A 21,207-nucleotide genomic window follows, 5' to 3' on the forward strand; every position below is an offset into this window, starting at 1 on the left:
GAATAATACCTCATTATCACATACCCCTAGTACAGAGTGCCCACCTTTTAGGTGCCTGCCTTTGCCAAAAAATAATCTGGAGAATAAGAGAATCTTTTTCTCAATAGTACCTATGTAGCTGCGGCTATGGGTACCCAAGTAGCAATTAGATTATTATTGCTCTGAGAGTCTTGAAGAACAAGGAAGTTATAAAGCAGCAAGACTGGAAGAACAAAGCAGATGTGCATTGTGGGATAATGGATGGAGAGGTAGGATATGTCGTAAACACCATATGACTTATCACAATTCCCCTCAGAAGATATAGCACTCTGGATAGAAAAGGGCCACATGAACAAAGACATACAGATAATTTCATGAAACTAAAGCCATAATATATTCATATTTGGACAATTCAATCATGCAAACATCTACTGGAATACTCACTCTGACAAAACAGGTGAGCTATTCATTTCTTGAGATGTCTTAATATCAATTTCTTCCTTCAAAAAATGGAAGGACAAGGAGAAATTTCATGTTGAATCTGATTCTCACAGAATATAACTGGATATTGGGATTAAAATGATAGGAAATCAGGTGAGGAAAAATTTGACTCCTTTTTGCCTCTAAAATATAAAAGAGGATAAGAAAGCACAGTTTAAACATAAACTGTTAGATTTCAGGATTGCAATAGAATCCCAAGGATTAAAATTCTGCAGGGAAAATCAATCCAGAAGTAATAGGAAACTTGAAAGGATGAAATTCTGAAGACACAAAGGAAATAATTTCTATCAAGAAAAAAATTTGTTTTAAAAAGCAATGCAAAAACCCAGGGAACTCCCCAACTTAGAGAATTAAAAAATACGTTCAAGAGATTTAAACAAGGACAGGAAATAGAAGATGCTTACATTGGCACAGTCCTAAAAGAATAGCGTTAGGAATGCTAAAACTTGTAGAGGGCTGAAACTCCAAAAAGGTATGCTTGAATCAGACAACCAAACACTTAAGGCTAATTATATATTTCCCTTAAGACAATGACTCTATTGGCATATATTTGGATAAATGGAGGTGGGGGGAGGGAGGAGGAGGAGAGAGAGGCCAGAGTCATTTTGCGGCAGGACAAGGAGAAAAGAGGCTGGTGACTCTAGACCCCAGAATCCAGGACTCATTTTTGGCAAACCTCTTGGCAGTTTGCCTGCCTCCTTCACTTCTTCCCCTAAAGACCAATGACTTTAATTATTCTGACTCTGATGGACCCATAGGCCCTCCAGGGAGCTAGCCCATACTCTACATTTGGCAGCCAACATGTGGACCAAGGACCCTAACTAATTTCACTGAAGGGCAAGTCCCTGTGACCAGGAAATAGAGTGGGTATTTTAATAGACAAACAGGGTTTGTTAAGAGCTAAACTAATAACTCTCATTTTCTAGCTGAAATGGGGCAGATATTAGGAAAAGATTCTCCTCCGACCCTGTGGGAGCTCTATAGAAAGCATACTTAGGTTGATAAAGAAGGAAGGCTTGCTTATAACTTGGGAGCAGATTGGTGGATTCTTGAATACATTAGAATGCACGTCCCCTTGGTTCTTCAAGAAGAAATAGCAAATAATTGAAAAGTAGTAGGAGATCAAATATGTGAAGATTATAATGATAAAGGTCCTGATTCAATTTCTAAGGAAACATTCTATATTGTACAACTTAATACAATTGGCCTTAAAGAATCCCCCAAGTTCTAGAAAAAAGAAAAGTTTTAACAACAGCCACATAAGGAAGGGTGATGAGAAGAGGAAGAGAAGGGAGAGGATAATGGAAATATTACTGGAGGATATGGGGAGTTCAGTGAACTTGAAGGGCATGATGATTCTAACTCTCACAGCCCAGCTTCAACTCTGCCAACACCCAAGCAGGCTATTGACCTTCTCCCATCAACTTCACCTTCCTGGGAAGGTGGAGGAAGAAGAGTGGGAAAGGCAGTGATATCACCAGCACTTCCCCCCTACCCCCTCAGCAATCACCCCCATTCTATGACTCCATTGAAAAAGGTACTACTTAAAGCCAAAAAGGAAGGGCTGATTTGAATTAGAAATGTATCCCGTGATTGAAGAGCTTAACTTTTCAGGTCAAGAAAGGAGAAGATACACTCTTTTTAATTTAGAAATTATCAAAGATCTGAAAAAGGCTTGCACTCTTTATGGGGCTACATCATCTTATGTTAAGATGTTATTTCAGAATTTGGCTTATGAAATTTTAACCCCTAGTGACTGGAAATCTATAGCAAGGACATGCTTAGAACCTAGACAAAACTTGTTGTGGCTTTCTGAATATAGTGAACTCTGTAGGATACAAGCCCAATGAAATAGTCAACCTGGAGTTAATAACCAATCCCCTGTGACCAACTAAAAGGTATAAGTTCTTATGCAGATATTTCAGCACAGATTAATTATCCCATAGCAACATATCAGCAAATTGCTGCAGCTGCTATCAAAGCATGGGCCTTTATCCCAGGTAAACAAGAAAGAGGAGAAGCCTTCACGAGAACAGAAAAAGGTCCAAATGAACCCTTTGGTGATTTTGTGGGATGTCTGCAGACAGTTGTCATATGAACTATTGGTGAAAAGGCAGCAATAGAAATTATGATAAGGCAACTTGCTAAAGAAAATGCTAATGAGGTTTGTAAAAGAATTATACTAGAGAAGATCTTTAGAGGAGATCATAAAATGCTGTGTCACAGTGGGCACAAATACTTTTAATAGCCAGGTTATGATGTTGACTTCCCAAGATCCGAACATGGGAAGACAAGGTCCCTTTTGGCAAGACACTTCCAGAGACTCCTCAATGCTTTCAATGTGGTAAAGTAGGGCATTTGAAAGTTCAATGTTGGCATAAAGATAGAGTGAGAAAACAGAATGGGAGAATAAGACCCAATACCCCATGTCCAAAATGCAACAGAGGCTTCCATTGGGCCTCAGAATGTAGACTGATTTAGGGAAATGGGATGGGGGGCCCAGCCGCAGGGCCCAAAACAATAAATACTTGGGGCATGATGGCAGCCTATGCTACACTCAGAGTCTTTAGAAGTTCAGTACTTAGACATGACCAATCAGCCAGGAAGCAACCTGATGGGAGAAAGGGATTACAATTGGAGACAATAGAGTTGTATGCAGCTGAAAGTACTGAGATACCCCCTGGGGAGGTGAAATCTGTTCCTCTCCAGCCTATGGATCCCTTGCCTCCAGGCATAGTAGGCTTGACCATTTCACCTCCTGAGACTACTTACAAAACAGTGTTTATCCACATACACTGATGTGGAAAACTGGGGAATGTATAGATAACTTCCAAAAGTTGTTATTACATTACATGGATGACATATTGGGATGTGCACCTGTGGAGCAAATGTTAGAAGCATGTCTACAAAAGACACTAAGGAATTACAAATTACATATAGCTCCAGAAAAAATTCGAAGACATGATCCTTTTCAATATTTAGGATATGATGTGTATCCTAAGGTGCTTACAGTACAAAAACTTTTCCTTGAGAACAGAGAAGTTAAACATCTTAAATGACTTTCAGAAATTGACAGGAGATAGCCAATGGATGTGTCCAGTGTTCGGCTTGACTATTTATCAATTGCAACCATTATATGACATTTTAAGGGGAAACATTGCTTTAAACTCACCATGCCAGCTTACAAAAGAAGCTCAAGAGGCTTTGAGAGAAGTTGAACTAGCTTTATCCAATGTGGTTGAAAGAGTCACCCAAAAACCCTTGGAAATATCAGGTTTTTCTACAAAAGAGGCACTCTCAGCAGTCCTTCATCAAGGAGACAGTGTTATAGAGTGGGTGAACCTCCCAGCACAACCAGAACAAAGCCTTACTCCTTACCCAGTGCTTGTGGCTAAAATTTTATTAAAGGCCATTAAGCGAGCAATACAATTATCTGGGATAAGACCCGACAAGATATACATCTTTTATACTAATGTACAAATTAATGTATGCTCTGAAACCATCCCAGAGTGGCAAATTTTATTAGCCACGGCTCCAAATTTTACACACAGGTCTCCATTAAACATAACCCAACTATTACATAATTGGCAGTGGGTTCTTGAAGAAAAGGTTTCTAAAGTTCCTCTTAAAGGACCAACTATCTTTACAGATGCATTCAAACATAACATTTGTGCTGTATACTCTCATGACTTAACTATAAAGACAGTAGTCAGAACTCCTTTTCAGTCTACTCAGCAGAATGAATTGTATGCAATCATTCTAGCTCTTAAATTATCCAAGAGATATAAATAAAATATCTGATTTGGCCTATTCAGTAGGTGTGGTACAAAGAATTGCCACAGCCCAAATAAAACTTGTAACTTCTAATATACATGAGCTCTTTAAGGAACTTAAGGAGCAAGTGAGAAAGCATCCAGGTAAGATTTATATCTTGCATGTCCATTTACGTAATAGACTTCCAGGTCCTATTTTTGATGGAAATTCAAAGGTAGATAGCCTTCTATTTTGGTTAATACTCCTTTATTTCAGGAAGTCCAAGAATCTCATTCTAAATATCATCAGGCTGCTCGAGCTTTATGTTTGTAATTTGGGATAACAAAAGAGGAAGCTAGGAGCATAATAAAAGCCTGTACAGCTTGCCTTCCTTTCTACGCTTCTATGCTCCCTCCAGGGAAGAACCCTCATGATTTGAGACCCAATGAAATTTGACAAATGGATGTCATCCATTATAAATCTTTTGGTTGTCTATCTTTCATATTATAGTAGACACCTTATCAGGATTTGCTTTTGCAATACCAACAGTGAAATAGACAGCCTGAGTGGTCACTGAATTCCTTATACAACCATTTGCAATCATGGGTGTACCACAAGCAATAAAAACAGATAATGGACTGCACATACTTTTAAACATTTTGCACCCTTTTGTGCGCAGTATAAGATTTTATACACCACTGGCATACCCTTTAATCCTCAAGGATAGTAGAGAGGAGAAACAGAGAAATCAAGATATTCTCCAAAAACAAAAGAAAGGTGGAGCCACAAGTAACCCTAGAGAACTTACAAATTTAGCTCTTTATACAATTAACTTCTTGATTTTTGACAAACGTGACTGGCTCCAGCAGACAGGTTTTATAACCAACTGGAAGGGCAGTGTCCAGTGTGAGCAGCTCCACTATCTTTAAATAATCGCCAGGTGATATGGAGAGATCCAGAAAGTGATGAATGGAAGGGACCAGATAGGTTAATTGCTTGGGGGAGAGAATTTGCTTGTATCTTTACAGATGGAGAAGGAATCAGATGGGTGCCAACAAGCCGTATTTACCTTGTCCATCGGAGAGAGATGAAGCAATCCTTGAAACAAAGGAGAAGACCCAAGAAACATGGGGTAGTTCCATCACTGACTGTGCTCATCACTGAAAGAGCATGGCAGTTATGGTAATTGACTCAGGGACATCAAAAATTGTTAATGAGATGGATGCAGGACTACAAAACCTCAGGAATCACTGGAATCCCTGAGACATGAAAAGATTATTGGAGGACTTCGCAGGGATCATTGGATTTCCTGACACGTTAAGTAATGGACAATAGATTGGTTTTGGACCATCTCTTGGCTGCTAAAGGAGGCATATGTGTGATTGTTATTTATATATCCCCCTTCTAGGACTTCTGGGAATCTTTTACAATACCATGTTGATTCATATTGCTTGTTATATCACTACTTACATATACAATTCATGTTTGTTACACCACATTGAGCCTGCCCCAGCTATGGGGAGAGTCATCACTGCTAGCCTGTGCTTTATTATTATGTGCTTGTGTAATACCTCCCATGCTGATGGGTTTGTGTAAGACCCTTCAGCCCAGAAACCTGCTAACAATATCTGGCTTGACTCCCCACTTCCTTTTGGTGTTTTTCATCTCTCTTCCTGAGAAGCCAGGGAGGGCATGACCACCTGTATTCTAAAACAAAAGAAAGTGGGAAATGTAGAGGACTTAAACTCCAAAAGGTATGCTTGAATTAAACAACCAAGCACTTAAGGCTAATTACCTATTTGCAATGAGACAATGACTCCATTAGCATATATTTGGATAAATGGCTCTTCTCATCACTGGTACTTGCTGAATGTTTGGTGTTAAGATAATCATAAGCAAGGATTGGGGTGGAGGGGGAGGGGAGGAGAGAGACCAGAGTCACTTTGCTATAGAATGAGGAGGAGAGAGGCTGGTAACTCTGGACTCCAGAATCCAGGACACATCTTTGGCAAGCCTCATGGCAATTTGCCCGCTTCCTTCACTTCTCCCCCTAAAGAGAGACTTTAATTTATCCTGACTCTGACTGGCCCTGAGGCCCTCCAGGAAACTAGCCCGTACTCCACAGAAGCTAAATTCAGCAAAAGTGAACTCAGGAAAAAAACTGAATATCATAGGCCTAATTTGGGGGAAATTTAAAAAGTAATCATTACAAAGAACTAAGTGAACACTAAGGAAGCAAAATGTTCAGAGGGGAAGGAGTCTGAAGCACAGTCCCTGTGTAATTCTGAGCAAGCCACTTAGGTTCTCTAGGTCTCTGTCCTGTAAAAAAGTGGGTTTTGAATCAGTCAAGCAAATCCAAAAAAAATCAAACAATGGAAAAGAATGTGAAATACCTTCTGGGGAAGACAACAGACCTGGAAAAAAGATCCAGGAGAGACAATATGAGAATCATCAGACTCCCAGAAAAGTATGATGAAAAAAAGAGCCTGGACACTATTTTCCAGGAAATTATCAAAGAGAACTGCCCAAAAGTCATAGAAACAGAGGATAAAATAGACATTGAAAGAATTCATTGATCACCCACTGAAAGGGATCCTAAAATCAAAACACCAAGAAATACAGTGGCCAAATGCCAGAACCCTCAGACGAATGAAAAAATACTGCAAGCGACTAGAAAAACCCAATTCAAGTATCGAGGAGCCACAATAAGAATCACCCAAGATCTAGCAGCATCCACATTAAAGGATCGAAGGGCCTGGAATATATTCCGAAAGGCTAAAGAACTTGGTATGCAACCAAAAATAACTTACCCAGCTAGAATGAGCATCTTTTTCCAGGGAAGAAGATGGACATTCAACGAAGTAAGCGAATTTCACCTATTTTTGATGAAAAAGCCAGAACTTAACAAAAAGTTTGATCTACAAATATAGAACTCAAGAGAAATCTAAAAAGGTAAAGATTAATCTTGGGAACTGTATTTCTGATATAAAGATGTATAAAAAATACATGTATACCTTGTTCTAGAAAGTAGATGTGGAAAGGACATTGTACCAGAAAAAGGGTAAAGTGGGGGTACTACATTTCATGAAGAGTCAAAGGAAACCTATTATATCTGAGAGAAAGAATGGAGAGGGATGAATATAGTGGGTATCTTACTGCCTTCAGAATTGGCTTTAAGAGAAAAATTTTAGACATATTCAATTTATGGTGAAACTTCTCCCACCTCATTGAAAAGTAAGAAGGGAAAAGTAAAAAGGGAAGGAATAAGCTAAGCAGAAGGGAATACGGAAACTGGGAGGGAAAGGGGTAAGATAGGGGGAGGAACTCTAAGGCGGGGGGAGGGATACTAAAAAGGGAGACATGTGAGAAGCAAATGGTGCTCACAAGCTTAATACTGGGAAGGGGGGGAAAGAAGGGAGAAAAACATAAACCGGGGTTAGCAAGATGGCAAGTAATACAGAATTGGTCATTTTAACCATAAATGTGAACGGGGTAAACTCCCCCATAAAGAGGACGTGGTTAGCAGAATGGATTAAAAGCCAGAATCCTACAATATGTTGTGTACAGGAAACACACCTGAAGCAGGGAGATACATGCAGGTTAAAGGTAAAAGGTTGGAGCAAAATCTACTATGCTTCAGGTGCAGTCAAAAAAGCAGGGGTAGCCATCCTGATCTCAGATCAAGCTAAAGCAAAAATTGATCTAATCAAAAGAGATAAGGAAGGGCACTATATCTTGCTAAAGGGTAGCATGGATAATGAAGCAATATCACTATTAAACATATACGCGCCAAGTGGTGTAGCATCTAATTTCTTAAAAGAAAAATTAAGAGAGCTGCAAGAAGAAATAGACAGCAAAACTATAATAGTGGGAGATCTCAACCTTGCACTCTCAGAATTAGATAAATCAAACCACAAAATAAATAAGAAAGAAGTCAAAGGGGTAAATAGAATACTAGAAAAGTTAGATATGATAGATCTCTGGAGAAAATGTAATGGAGACAGAAAGGAGTACACTTTCTTTTCAGCAGTTCATGGAACCTATACAAAAATTGACCATATATTAGTACATAAAAACCTCAAATTCAAATGCAGTAAAGCAGAAATAGTAAATGCATCCTTTTCAGACCACGATGCAATGAAAATTACATTCAACAAAAAGCCAGGGGAAAGTAGACCAAAAAATAATTGGAAACTAAATAATGTTATACTAAAGAATGATTGGGTGAAACAGCAAATCATAGAAATAATTAATAATTTCACCCAAGAAAACGATAATAATGAGACATCATACAAAAATGTATGGGATACAGCCAAAGCGGTAATAAGGGGAAATTTCATATCTCTAGAGGCCTATTTGCATAAAATAGAGAAAGAGAAGGTCAATGAATTGGGCTTGCAACTAAAAATGCTAGAAAAGGAACAAATTAAAAACCCCCAGTCAAATGCTAAACTTGAAATTCTAAAAACAAAAGGAGAGATCAATAAAATTGAAAGTAAAAAAACTATTGAATTGATTAATAAAACTAAAGAGTTGGTTCTATGAAAAAAACAACAAAATAGACAAACCCTTAGTAAATTTGATTAAAAAAAGGAAAGAGGAAAATCAAATTGTTAGTCTTAAAAATGAAAAGGGAGAACTCGCCACTAACGAAGAGGAAATTAGAGCAATAATTAGGAGTTACTTTGCCCAACTTTGTGCCAATAAATTTGACAACTTAAATGAAATAGAAGAATACCTCCAAAAATATAGCTTGCCCAAACTAACAGAGGAAGAAGTAAATATCCTAAACAGTCCCATCTCAGAAAAAGAAATAGAACAAACTATCAACCAACTCCCTAAGAAAAAATCCCCAGGACCAGATGGATTTACATGTGAATTCTACCAAACATTTAAAGAACAATTAACTCCAATGCTAAATAAACTATATGAAAAAATAGGGATTGAAGGAGTCCTATCAAACTCCTTTTATGACACAGACATGGTACTGATACCTAAACCAGATAGGTTGAAAACAGAGAAAGAAAATTATAGACCAATCTCCCTAATGAATATTGATGCTAAAATCTTAAATAAAATATTAGCAAAAAGAGTACAGAAAATCATCCCCAGGATAATTCACTACGACCAAGTAGGATTTATACCAGGAATGGTATCAAATCAAATGGTTCAATATTAGGAAAACTATTAGCATAATTGACTATATCAATAACCAAACAAACAAAAACCATATGATCATCTCAATAGATGCAGAAAAAGCATTTGATAAAATCCAACATCCATTCCTAATAAAAACACTTGAGAGCATAGGAATAAATGGACTTTTCCTTAAAATAGTCAGGAGCATATATTTAAAACCATCAGTAAGCATCATATACAATGGGGAAAAACTGGAACCTTTCCCAGGAAGATCTGGAGTGAAGCAAGGTTACCCACTATCACCATTATTATTCAATATCGTATTAGAAACACTAGCCTCTGCAATAAGAGTCGAGAAAGATATTAAAGGAATTAGAGTAGGCAATGAGGAAACCAAAGTATCACTCTTTGCAGATGATATGATGGTATACCTAGAGAACCCCAGAGATTCTACTAAAAAGCTATTAGAAATAATTCTTTATTTTAGCAAAGTAGCTGGAGACAAAATAAATCCCCATAAAATCCTCAGCATTTTTATAAATCACTAACAAAATCCAACAGCAAGAGATACAAAGAGAAATTCCATTCAGAATAACTGTTGATAGCATAAAATATCTGGGAATCTATCTACCAAAGGAAAGTCAGGAATTATGTGAGCAAAATTACAAAAACATTGCCACACAAATAAAGTCAGACTTAAATAATTAAAAAAATATTAAGTGCTCTTGGATAAGCCGAGCGAATATAATAAAGATGACGATACTCCCTAAACTAATCTATTTATTTAGTGCTATAGCAATCGGACTTCCAAGAAAATATTTTAATGATCTAGAAAAAATAACAACAAAATTCATATGGAACAATAAAAAGTCGAGAATCTCAAGGGAATTAATGAAAAAAAAATCAAATGAAGGTGGCCTAGCTGTACCTGATCTAAAATTATATTATAAAGCAGCAGTCACCAAAACCATTTGGTATTGGCTAAGAAATAGATTAGTTGATCAGTGGAAAAGGTTAGGTAGAATAGTCAACTATAACAATCTATAGTGTTTGACAAACCCAAAGATCCTAACTTTTGGGATAAGAATTCATTATTTGATAAAAACTGCTGGGATAACTGGAAATTAGTATGGCAGAAATTAGGCATGGACCCACACTTAACACCATATACCAAGATAAGATCAAAATGGGTCCATGACCTAGGCATAAAGAATGAGATTATAAATAAATTAGAGGAACATAGGATAGTTTATCTCTCAGACTTGTGGAGGAGAAAGAAATTTGTGACCAAAGATGAACTAGAGACTATTACCAATCACAAAATAGAAAATTTTGATTATATCAAATTAAAAAGCGTTTGTACAAACAAAACTAATGCAAACAAGATTAGAAGGGAAGCCACACAGAAATTAGGCAAGGACCCACACTTAACACCACATACCAAGATAAGATCAAAATGAGTCCATGACCTAGGCTTAAAGAACGAGATTATAAATAAATTAGAGGAACATAGGATAGTTTATCTCTCAGACTTGTGGAGGAGAAAGAAATTTGTGACCAAAGATGAACTAGAGACACCATTATCGATCACAAAATAGAAAATTTTGATTATATCAAATTAAAAAGCCTTTGTACAAACAGAACGAATGCAAACAAGATTAGTAGGGAAGCAACAAACTGGGAAAAGATCTTTACAATTAAAGGTTCTGATAAAGGCCTCATTTCCAAAATATATAGAGAACTGACTCAAATTTATAAAAAATCAAGCCATTCTCCAATTGATAAATGGTCAAAGGATATGAACAGACAATTTTCAGATGAAGAAATTGAAACTATTACCACTCACATGAAAGAATGTTCCAAATCACTATTGATCAGAGAAATGCAAATTAAGATAACTCTGAGATATCACTACACACCTGTCAGATTGGCTAAGATGACAGGAAAAAATAATGATGAATGTTGGAGGGGATGCGGGAAAACGGGGACACTGACGCATTGTTGGTGGAGTTGGTGGACTTACATGAACTGATGCTAAGTGAAATGAGCAGAACCAGGAGATCACTTCGACAACGATATTGTATGAGGATGTATTCTGATGGAAGTGGATTTCTTTGACAAAGACTCAGTTTCAATTGATAAATGATGGACAGAAGCAGCTACACCCAAAGAAAGAACACTGGGAAATGAATGTGAACTATTTGTATTTTTGTTTTTCTTTCCGAGTTGTTTTCACCTTCTGAATCCAATTCTCCCTGTGCAACAAGAGAACTGCTCGGTTCTGCAAACATATATTGTATCTAGGATATACTGCAACATATCTAACATATATAGGACTGCTTGCCATCTAGGGGAGGGGGTGGAGGGAGGGAAGGGAAAAATCGGAACAGAAACGAGTGCAAGGAATAATGTAAAAAAATTACTCTGGCATGGATTCTGTCAATATAAAGTTATTATAAAATAAAATAAAATATTTTTTTTTAAAAAGTGGGCTTTGAAGCAGAAGGCCTTCAAGGGTCTCTTCTAAGGGCTCTACCCCCTATAAACCTATCTAGAAAAGGAAGTAGTAATTACAAAGGACCAGCTTAGCTTAAAAAAAAAAAAAATTTAAACAGCTGACTATATAGAGACTACCTAGATTTTAGCAAAGCATTTCACAAAGTATTTCAGACCAGGAAAAGTCTAAAGGAAAAGTTAGATCTAGATGACATAGTAGTAATTCACAACTGTTTGAACTGAAAGACTGAGTATTATAAGGTATCACATTAAATTAGTAGATCTTCAGTATGTGCTTGACCCCACAAGAACTTTGAATAATAAGCAGAAGATGCAAAGAATCAAATAAAAGCTTGATGTCAGTTGGAGCTATTCAAAAGGGAAATGTGATGCCTTGGTAGGTAATGTATTATTCTCATTATGAGAGATTGGATTAAGGATCAGATTTGATTAGCTGGCTTCTAAAGTCCTTTTCAACACTCAAATTTATGAAGCTATCATTCTCCCTTCTTCCATTATTGAGAGAAATTAGTTCTACCTGAGTGGAGTATCATATTTCATGTCCTGCCATCTGCTGAATTTCTAAAAAGTATTTTCAAAAACAAGTTTTTCTTTAAAAACTTCTCTGACAATGTTTAGAAGAATCAATTCATGTTTCAAATGGATATGATTCAATTTGTTCATTATTCAATTTTATAATTTAATTCAATTCTAAAAAATTCTATAACATAACTAATTTTGCAAGGCATTACATGATGGATACTGGGATACAAAGAAAAAAATCACATTGTCCATCTTCCAAGACATTACATTCTTCTTCAAAGTCTCTTTCTCTTTATAGTAGCTCTGGCAAAGCTAACAGAGTAGTTGAGTAGTTGTTGTTTTTTTTTTTTCCTAGAGTGGAAAAAAGATACCACTTCATTCAACCACCACTTATGACCTCCCCATGAAGAAAGGAAAGAAAGCATAAATGCTATTTTACTATCCAGAGCCATGGTTGATGCCTTCAGTTTACTTTGAGCTTTTTGATTGGTGGACTTTTAGATTCCTTTTCTCTATTATGAGTCTTCTTGGGCTCTTGTCCATCATCATGCCCACAGGGATCTGAACTAATAGTGGCCTTTTTAATCTGTCGCAATTCCCGTTTCTCCTTCCTCTCTACCATCTCTTCTATCTCATCAGCAAACAAGGCTTTGAGAGGAGAGATCAGTCTAGGAACTGTGGAAAAATCTCCAAAGCCAACCTGGAGAGAAGTGAGAAATGAAAGGTTATAGACAGCTCAGGGAACAAAAAGGCATGGGGAACAATATCATATACATGCTCTTATTAACACAACTCTCAGTTCAAGGGATCTACAAAGAAAAGTAGAAACTATTTCCTAATTTCATTATATAGTAACAGATAATAGTCACACCATAATAGTCACCTGTTAGGCATCTGTTAACTGCCTCTCCCTTCAAAACATGAGACATGAGACTTAGTAATACTGAATACTTAGTAATACTGAATTGTGTATTGAAAAATACAAGTACAACTGTGGTAAGAATCAATGGAGTACCTATTTTTCCATCAAAGTGTTATTATCACAGGCAGACTAGATCAATTCTGGGGATAGTTAAAAGAAAAAATCTATAATAAATAACCTTGCTAAATAAAGAAAAGGAGAAAGGACTTGGAATTAATGTAAAGTAAGAAAATGTGCAATACAAATTCTCTGCCCCAAACCTCAACTCAACTACATAATACATGGTATATACATACCCTCATGTGGTCAAATGCAATTCCAACTTTCTCATTGAAGTCAGGGCTAAAAAGGGGGATCTTGGCATAACGCTGGCTAAAGTGGTTCAACATGATAAACTTGGCATTCATCTTCACTCCAACTCCAATTGCTTGGGAAGTAGTGCTATAAATCAATGATGAAAGCAGAATATTGACTAAACGGAAAAGAAGCAAAAGGGTATCTAAAACCTTTCACTTTCAAAATAAAATGATCTCAGAGTTTGAAACAGCTACCTCTACTTTTCTTCTTTTATGACAGTTTCTAAAACTTCCTTAAGACTAGGAACTACATCCTACTTCTTTCACACCCCTACAAAACACTACAGAGCCTATAATAGTAGGAAGAATATTGGATTTACAATAAGAAAACCTGGATTGCCCATTCTCGTGTCTATCACCTACCAGGCAGTTGTATGACTTGGTTAATACAAGTTTCTAAATCAATTTTTTAAACTATAAAATGTGGATGATTAAAAATTCTTCATTCAACAGGGTATGCTGGATGCATAGCCTAAATAATTTGGCAATTTTGTAGTTTATAATTTTCCTGCATATGGAGAATTCAATAAACATTTAATAAGATCACCAGAGTCTCCTCGCTCCGATCTGTAGTCCCTGCTTCCTGAATGTATTAGGCTAAGATATTTTCAGGATGACTTCTAAAACGTTAAGCCTGTAATCCTCTCAAGGGCTAATAAACTGTGGAACTTTCAATGAAGCCAACTGAAAGAACTGGTAAAAGTGATTGTTGAGCCATTGCACAAATAGATGACAAGGAAATCATGGCCTGATCACAGTTCCTGTGAAAAATTTCTAGAAATTTAGTGGACTCTATAAAACTTTATAAATCAATCATTTGATAATGAAACAAAAAAAGTTAATGTGATATGAGGCTACATTAAGAAGTCTGGACATCTAACTTCAAGTATGTGGATTTCATATAAATGAAAGCAGAATTATATTTATTTTTCTTGGCCTCAAAACAGCTGAGCTGAAGCAATAAAGGGAATGTTCAATAAGGCAGATTTTGGTTCCATGAAGGAAAAAGTTTCTAACTACTGCTATCCTAATGCAAAACAACCTTCAAGTAAAGACTGGATTACTACTTTAGGGAGATGTGGAGAGCTATTTTGTTGAGTATGAGCCAAATCATATGGTATATGAATTCTCTTTTCAACATTTTCTTATCCAGAGAGAAAACTCCCTTAAAGCTGAAGTAGCTTGCAAACTTACAAAACACTAGCTAGAGTCCTACAATGTGATAAAGGCTGGTACAACAAAGACACTCTATCAAGAAGTGGTGAAAGGTCACATTTAACAAAAAAGAGTTAAGGAACAAATTACCTGTGTGTCTTTTCTATAGCTTCCTCCTCTAAACCATCTTCCAAAGTAGCTTCATGAATAAGCATAGTAGCTCCTTTCCCTAGGTAAAATAAGTTAACATGATCTAAATGCCTTTTAGGAAAGGAGAACCATTATCTTCACTTCTCTAGTTAGAGTAGTCTTCCTCAGAGTTGCTTAAAGAGACAAGGAGAATCCAAAGCTAAAGCATATGCTACTGTAATCAATTTCCTGCATTCTCTTCCACCTACTAAAATATCAAACTAAACATTAAAAAATAAAAAAAACCTTCAACCAAATTTCTTACTTATGTACAGTTACTCACCCAACTGGACTAGAGCATCACATGGCATGGTGTCACCAGAGTAGACTATTTTCCATCCTGATTTGTGGACCAAAGCACAACCAAAAGCATTCTTACAGTGCTTAACCAAACAAGTCTGAAACTGAATAAAAAAAGATGAAGGGCTCTGCTGCCCCTGCTACCTCACTTTTCTCCCTATGAGGTAACTAATAGATTCTGTACCTCTTCCAAATCATATTTTTCTAGCAGTGAAGTAATTAATCTTGCAATCATGGGTTTGGAGACTTCAGTCCCTTTTTGGAGGCACTTTGCTGGGATCATACTATGTAGAGAAAAAAAGAAAAAAATTAAATCAAAGTTCAGGCCTTGTTCTAATGAAGCCAATATATAGATTTACTAAGAAATAAAATTAAACATATATCATTGTCAATAAAATGGGCAAATTCTCACAAAATCATATGCCATAGGAACAGCACAATTATAGCAAAAATGGATTCAAATTCACAAAGAATTGGAAAATAAAAAGTTCAAGTTCAGGTTCTTTTCATCATTAGTTCTAGGCTTGCACAGTATTCTTTTTAGGGTTCTGATGCAATCAGATGATTCCTGTTGACAAGAGGTAAGCTATCCAAGCAAGAATTAAGAACTGTACAGTAAAGGTTCTTAACCTAAAGCCAATGAACTTGTTTTCAAATACTTTGATAATTATAATTCAGTATAAATGGTTTCATTTATAATCTTAAATATTTTAATTTGCTTATTTAAAAATACTATTCTGAGAAGGGGTTCACAGGTTTCATAAGACTACCAAAAGGCCTATGACACAAAACAGTTTTAAAATGCTGATTCTTTAAAGTCTCTTGAGAAGGAATATATAAGGAGAACGGTAGATCCAGAGCATAAGCAGGTACTAGTCACTCACCTGACAGCACCTAGAATCTCCTGGCAATGGTCATGGTACTGCTGTAGCCATGTCATAACTTGAGTAGGCGCTACTAATAAAAGCGGGATAGATGATTTTCCCACTGATGCCTAAAAAAAAGTAAAATAGCAAAGGAAGTCTCAACACAGATGCATCTTCAGGAAAGCTCAATGGAAAAAGGAAGAAATAGGTGTTTCCTTTGAGATGTGTATGTGTGTGTGTGTGTGTGTGTGTGTGTGCGCGCGCGCGCGCGCGCGGGCAAAACACACATCATTATTGAAGCTCAAATTGCCAATAAATAGTTTAACTTACCAAAGCACGGTTTCTCTGTAACAGGATATTTAATAAGCCCTGGAAAATAAAAGGTAAAGATAGAGACAAATAGGAAACCTATTTTAATTTTTTTTCCTTCCTTATAGCTTTATTTTACTTAGTTCTAGGTTAAATTTCTCCAGTATTCATATTGCACATGAGAATTCTATACAAGGCCTACATCTTCAATCCTGAAGATGGCCTCATTTTAGCTTCTCCTAGAATGCTAAGGATAAAAAAATGCCCTACTCCTAGACTCTTACACCACAATATCAATCCTCAAAGCTGAACAGATATCAGCTACATTCAAAAAACTTAGAAAGAAAGTTAAGAAAAAATGTGAAGGTTCAAATCCAAATTAATCCTATTGTTAATCACTAAAATGCCTGAGAGAAGATAAAAAAGGCAATCAAGACTTCCCCAGAAGATCTCTAAGGGAATTACTAAAAAGAAAGATGAAGATTGAAGACCTCATTTTCAGTAAGAATGTAGAATAGAACAGGGAAAATTATATTACAAACCAACTGTGTAAAACAGTCATTTAGCTATGATAGGATACACCCTATCTGTGCCCAAAATGTAAGCTGATCTCTCTCTTAGAGAGAGGTCTTTAGGGGTAAAGAGACTTGAGGAATATCTTTCCACTCCTCAGATGATCATGAAAAATAGGGGGAAAAAAAGCATCAATATAAAAGTAAAGAAAAAGTACCTAAAAAAGACAGAGAATATTAAACTGTATTCAGAAGCTGGAAGAGAGAATGTCAGAGAAAAAGAAAAGAGGGACCATTGAGTATACGGAATTAATAAAAAGACATAAAAGGTTCTTTCCTAAAAAAAAGAAAGGCAAATCCATAAATGAACCAATTAACTAAGCATTTATCATGCACTTTGTTATGTGATAGGAAAAGTTTCTCTTTTATTAAAAACAAATTACTTATTCTTTAAGAAATGATGTATAGGTTTTTCCAGGTGAGAGATGATACAAGAAGGAAGACGCAAACAGAAATAATTGGTGACTGTCCTGAAGGATTCTGGACCAGAAATTTGTCAGTCTAACAATAACATAAACATAGCTTATTTTCTGTATCTAGGATATGACAGAGAACTTCACAAAATTCATGAAAATATAAGACTTAGTTCTGATGATTCAACTGGTGTACAAATTAGACTGCCTCAGAAAGCAATGTTAAAAATTAAAGTCTTATATCAAAAAATGAAGAAACTTGAGAAACAAATGTCTAGTAAGCACCTACTATGTGGCAGATACTGTGCTTAGTGCTTTACAAATGTCTCATTTGATCCTCATAACAATTTATTTTCCAAATTTTACAGTTGAAGAAATTGAGGCAGAGAGAGGTTAAATGACTTACTCAGGATCATAAAAATAGTAAGTGTCAGAGGTGAAAATTGAAATTAGGTATTTCTTCCTGACTCAAGGCCTAGTATTCTATCTACTCTACCATGTAACTACCTCTAACTTAGGAACACAGATGGTATTTTAATCAGTGCTTTAGAACAAAGGCAGTAAAAGGTTCTAGGGCATCCAATGTAAAGGAGGCAAACTTGATCTTACTGCTAACATAATGATTTGGGATGGGGGAGCTAGGTGGCGCAGTGGATAGAGCATCAGTCCTAAAGTGAGGAGGACTTGAGTTAAAATATGGCCTCAAACACGGAACACTTCCTAAATATGTGATCCCAGATAAGTCACTTAACCTCAATTGCCTCAGGGGGAAAAAAAAAAAAAGATATGGGATAAAAGATGAATCTAACATTTCTCCACATAAGTATCTTATTCAAAGTGAACAGGACAGATTTAAAAAAAAAAGGTATACTGATATAAGAAAATCTAGTACCTAAAGAAGAAATCATGGTAGAAAGCATTTTTTTGGGGGGAAAAAAAATGATGGGAGGAAGAATGGAATAAATATCAAGAATAAATCATGAAAGACTAACCTTATTTACATTTTCAAATTAATTGAGCTACAAGATTAAGAAATGTTAAGAATGGAACTAGAAACTGAGTGAATATCTATCAGTTGGGGAATGGTTGAATAAGTTATGGTATATGAATGAAATGGAATACTGTTCTATTCAAAATGATGAGCTGGCTGATTTCACAAAAGCTTAGAAAAACTTGCATGAACTAATGCTAAGTGAATGAGTAGAACCAAGAGAATATTGTACACAGCAACAAGATTATGTGATAAATAACAGTAAAGGACTTGGCTCTTTTCAACAATAGATGACTTAAGGCAATTCCAAAACACTTATAATAAAAGAGCCATCTGCATGCAGAGAGATAAATAGAGAGACTGAATGTGGATCACAACATAGTATTCTTACCTTTGTTATTTACTTTTTTCTTTCTCATTTTTTCCCTTTTTGATCTGATTTTTCTTGTGTGCCAAGATATATGTGGAAATATGTTTAGAAGAATTGAACATGTCTAACCTATATTGGATTGCTTACTGTCTAGGGGAGGAGGAAGGCAGGGAGCGAGGGAGGAAAAATGTGGAACACAAGGTTTTATAAGGCTGGATGTTGAAAACTATCTTTGCTTATATTTGAAAATTATTTGAAAAATAAAAAGCTATTTTTTTTTTTTAAAGAAATGCTGGTGATATGTTTACAAAGTCTCTTGTGCTATTCAGAGTAGAGGATAATTCAATTAGGTAGTTTCCAAGATGAACTCTTAAAACAGTCGCGGTTTAAATCAACTTTTGAAGGAGATCTCTAGATTCTACAGGAATCTGTCCTTGGCTCTGTGTTATTTAAAACTTTTATCAATGATTAGGATAAAGACAGAAATGGAATGCTTATCAAATTTACAAATGACACAAAGTTAGGAAAGATATCTAACAACCAATGACAGGCTTATGATTAAAAAAAAATCCAACTATTATATTAAAGTTAATAAAATGAAATTTAATTAGGAGTAAATGTATACTTAGGATCAAAAAATTATCTTCACAAGTACAATATGAAGGATTTCTAAACAGCAATTTGTCTGAAAAACATCTAGATGTTTTAGTGAACTCAAATTTAGTAAGCTCAATATTATTTAACAATATGATATGGCAATCAAGAAAACTATTGAAATTTTTGGTTGTAATCAGAATGGCATTGTGTCTTGAAATGATAGTTCAAAGATTAGAGGCATATTTTAGGTAGGCCATTGATAAACTGGGGAGGATCCACAGGAGGGTACTGTAAAGGTCCTTGAATTCGGGCCATGGAAATAAGGTCTTTATACTAGTGTGAAGAAAATTTATAGAAAACACAAAAGCTGTGTTCAAACTAAAAGGCTATATCAGGGAAGAAACTTACTGACCAAACCAATTATGCTTGACCCCAGAGATAAGAACTAGAATCAAAAGGAAATCAAAACAAAGAAAATTTAGGCTTATTAGAACTATCCCCAATGGGAAATGACTGCTTTGGAAGCAGTGGGTCCTTCCTTATTAGAGGTCTTTAAGCAAAAACTTTTGCAGAAGGAATTTTTGTTCAAGTAAAAGTTGGACTAAATCCTTTCCAACTTTCCAACTATTAAAAAAAAAAAAACACAACAACAAATATTCACAAACAACACAGTAATAAGAAAGAATTCAATATCAAAAAATTGGTATTAAAGAGGGGAAAAATGAACACAAAATTGAAAAGTAAAGTGATAATAAAAAGGATCCTACACCAGTAAAAGAAGCCTTGATTCTAGATCATTACTCACTGTATGGTGATCCGCATGGATATGAGATACAAACACAGCAGCAATGTTAATCAGGATTCTATCTACTTCATCCCCATAATGGCGGCAGAGCTGCCCAAAAGTGCCTTCCCCACAATCCAGTAGGAGAGATTGATCAGAGCTGCCAGGGAGAATACCTTTTTAGTGTTTTTTTTTAAATTTATAATGATTATTATTTTATGTATTTATTATTATTATTATTAAATTCAGGTTTAGTACCAATTCCACCTCCACCACCACCAATAAAAAAGGTTAATGAGCCAATTTCTCTTAAGAGGGTAAAGCCGTACTCTAAGACTGAAATAAAAACTGATCAGAGAGCATATAATCAGAAAACCACAAATCAACATTAACTGTGTTGTACTGTATTTTTGTGTTAAACATTTCCCAATTACATTTTAATCTAATTTGGGTAACAATGAACTTTGGAGACCTGAGGTACATTTGGGCACTCCTACAAGAAGACTAAAGATATGAGGTCACCAGAACAATCTTTAAATATCTTTTGATTTATTTACTACAAAAAAAAGTTGTGAGGATTCCTTTTAATAATACCAACAGTGCACATTTATGTGTTTCAAGATTTACAAGGCACTACAGACAGCTATAATCAAGATAATTATAAGGATTCCAAAAGAAGAAAACATGAGAAAACAAACACAGAGCCCATAGAGATTACCTTTATAGTCCCTCTTTAAGTTTTTAAATTAAATATTATTCAAACGTTTATACTTAGAATTGATGTAAGAAAGAAAAGCAAAAGCCATTCCCATCTTCAAGAAATTTATAATCTAAGGAAGACAAGATGTAAATGTTGATCTTTAAACAAAAAAATGAAAAAATTTTAGATCATTTTGAAGGAAAGGCACTAGCTAAGAGAGATAATGAATCAGACAGAGTAAGTTACACAAAGGCTCCAAGAAAACAAGAAAC

General features: G+C 35.7%; 1 protein-coding gene across 1 annotated transcript in view; it reads right to left on the reverse strand.

The window, feature by feature from the left end:
* Nucleotides 1-12,543: 12,543 nt before the first annotated feature.
* The window catches only part of ELAC2 (elaC ribonuclease Z 2), a 65,973-nt gene continuing 57,309 nt past the window's right edge, over nt 12,544-21,207 (reverse strand). The window contains exons 17-24 of the mRNA XM_051995582.1: nt 20,257-20,395; nt 16,530-16,568; nt 16,218-16,327; nt 15,518-15,617; nt 15,317-15,437; nt 14,995-15,073; nt 13,630-13,774; nt 12,544-13,111 (exon numbers count right to left, since the gene is read on the reverse strand). Of these exons, the coding sequence (XP_051851542.1) occupies nt 12,875-13,111; nt 13,630-13,774; nt 14,995-15,073; nt 15,317-15,437; nt 15,518-15,617; nt 16,218-16,327; nt 16,530-16,568; nt 20,257-20,395 (970 nt within the window). The 3' untranslated portion in view covers nt 12,544-12,874. The remainder of the gene's footprint in view (nt 13,112-13,629; nt 13,775-14,994; nt 15,074-15,316; nt 15,438-15,517; nt 15,618-16,217; nt 16,328-16,529; nt 16,569-20,256; nt 20,396-21,207) is intronic.

The sequence above is a fragment of the Antechinus flavipes genome, chromosome 4 (genome assembly GCF_016432865.1).
Source record: "Antechinus flavipes isolate AdamAnt ecotype Samford, QLD, Australia chromosome 4, AdamAnt_v2, whole genome shotgun sequence".
In the NCBI taxonomy this organism is placed as follows: Eukaryota; Metazoa; Chordata; class Mammalia; order Dasyuromorphia; family Dasyuridae; genus Antechinus; species Antechinus flavipes.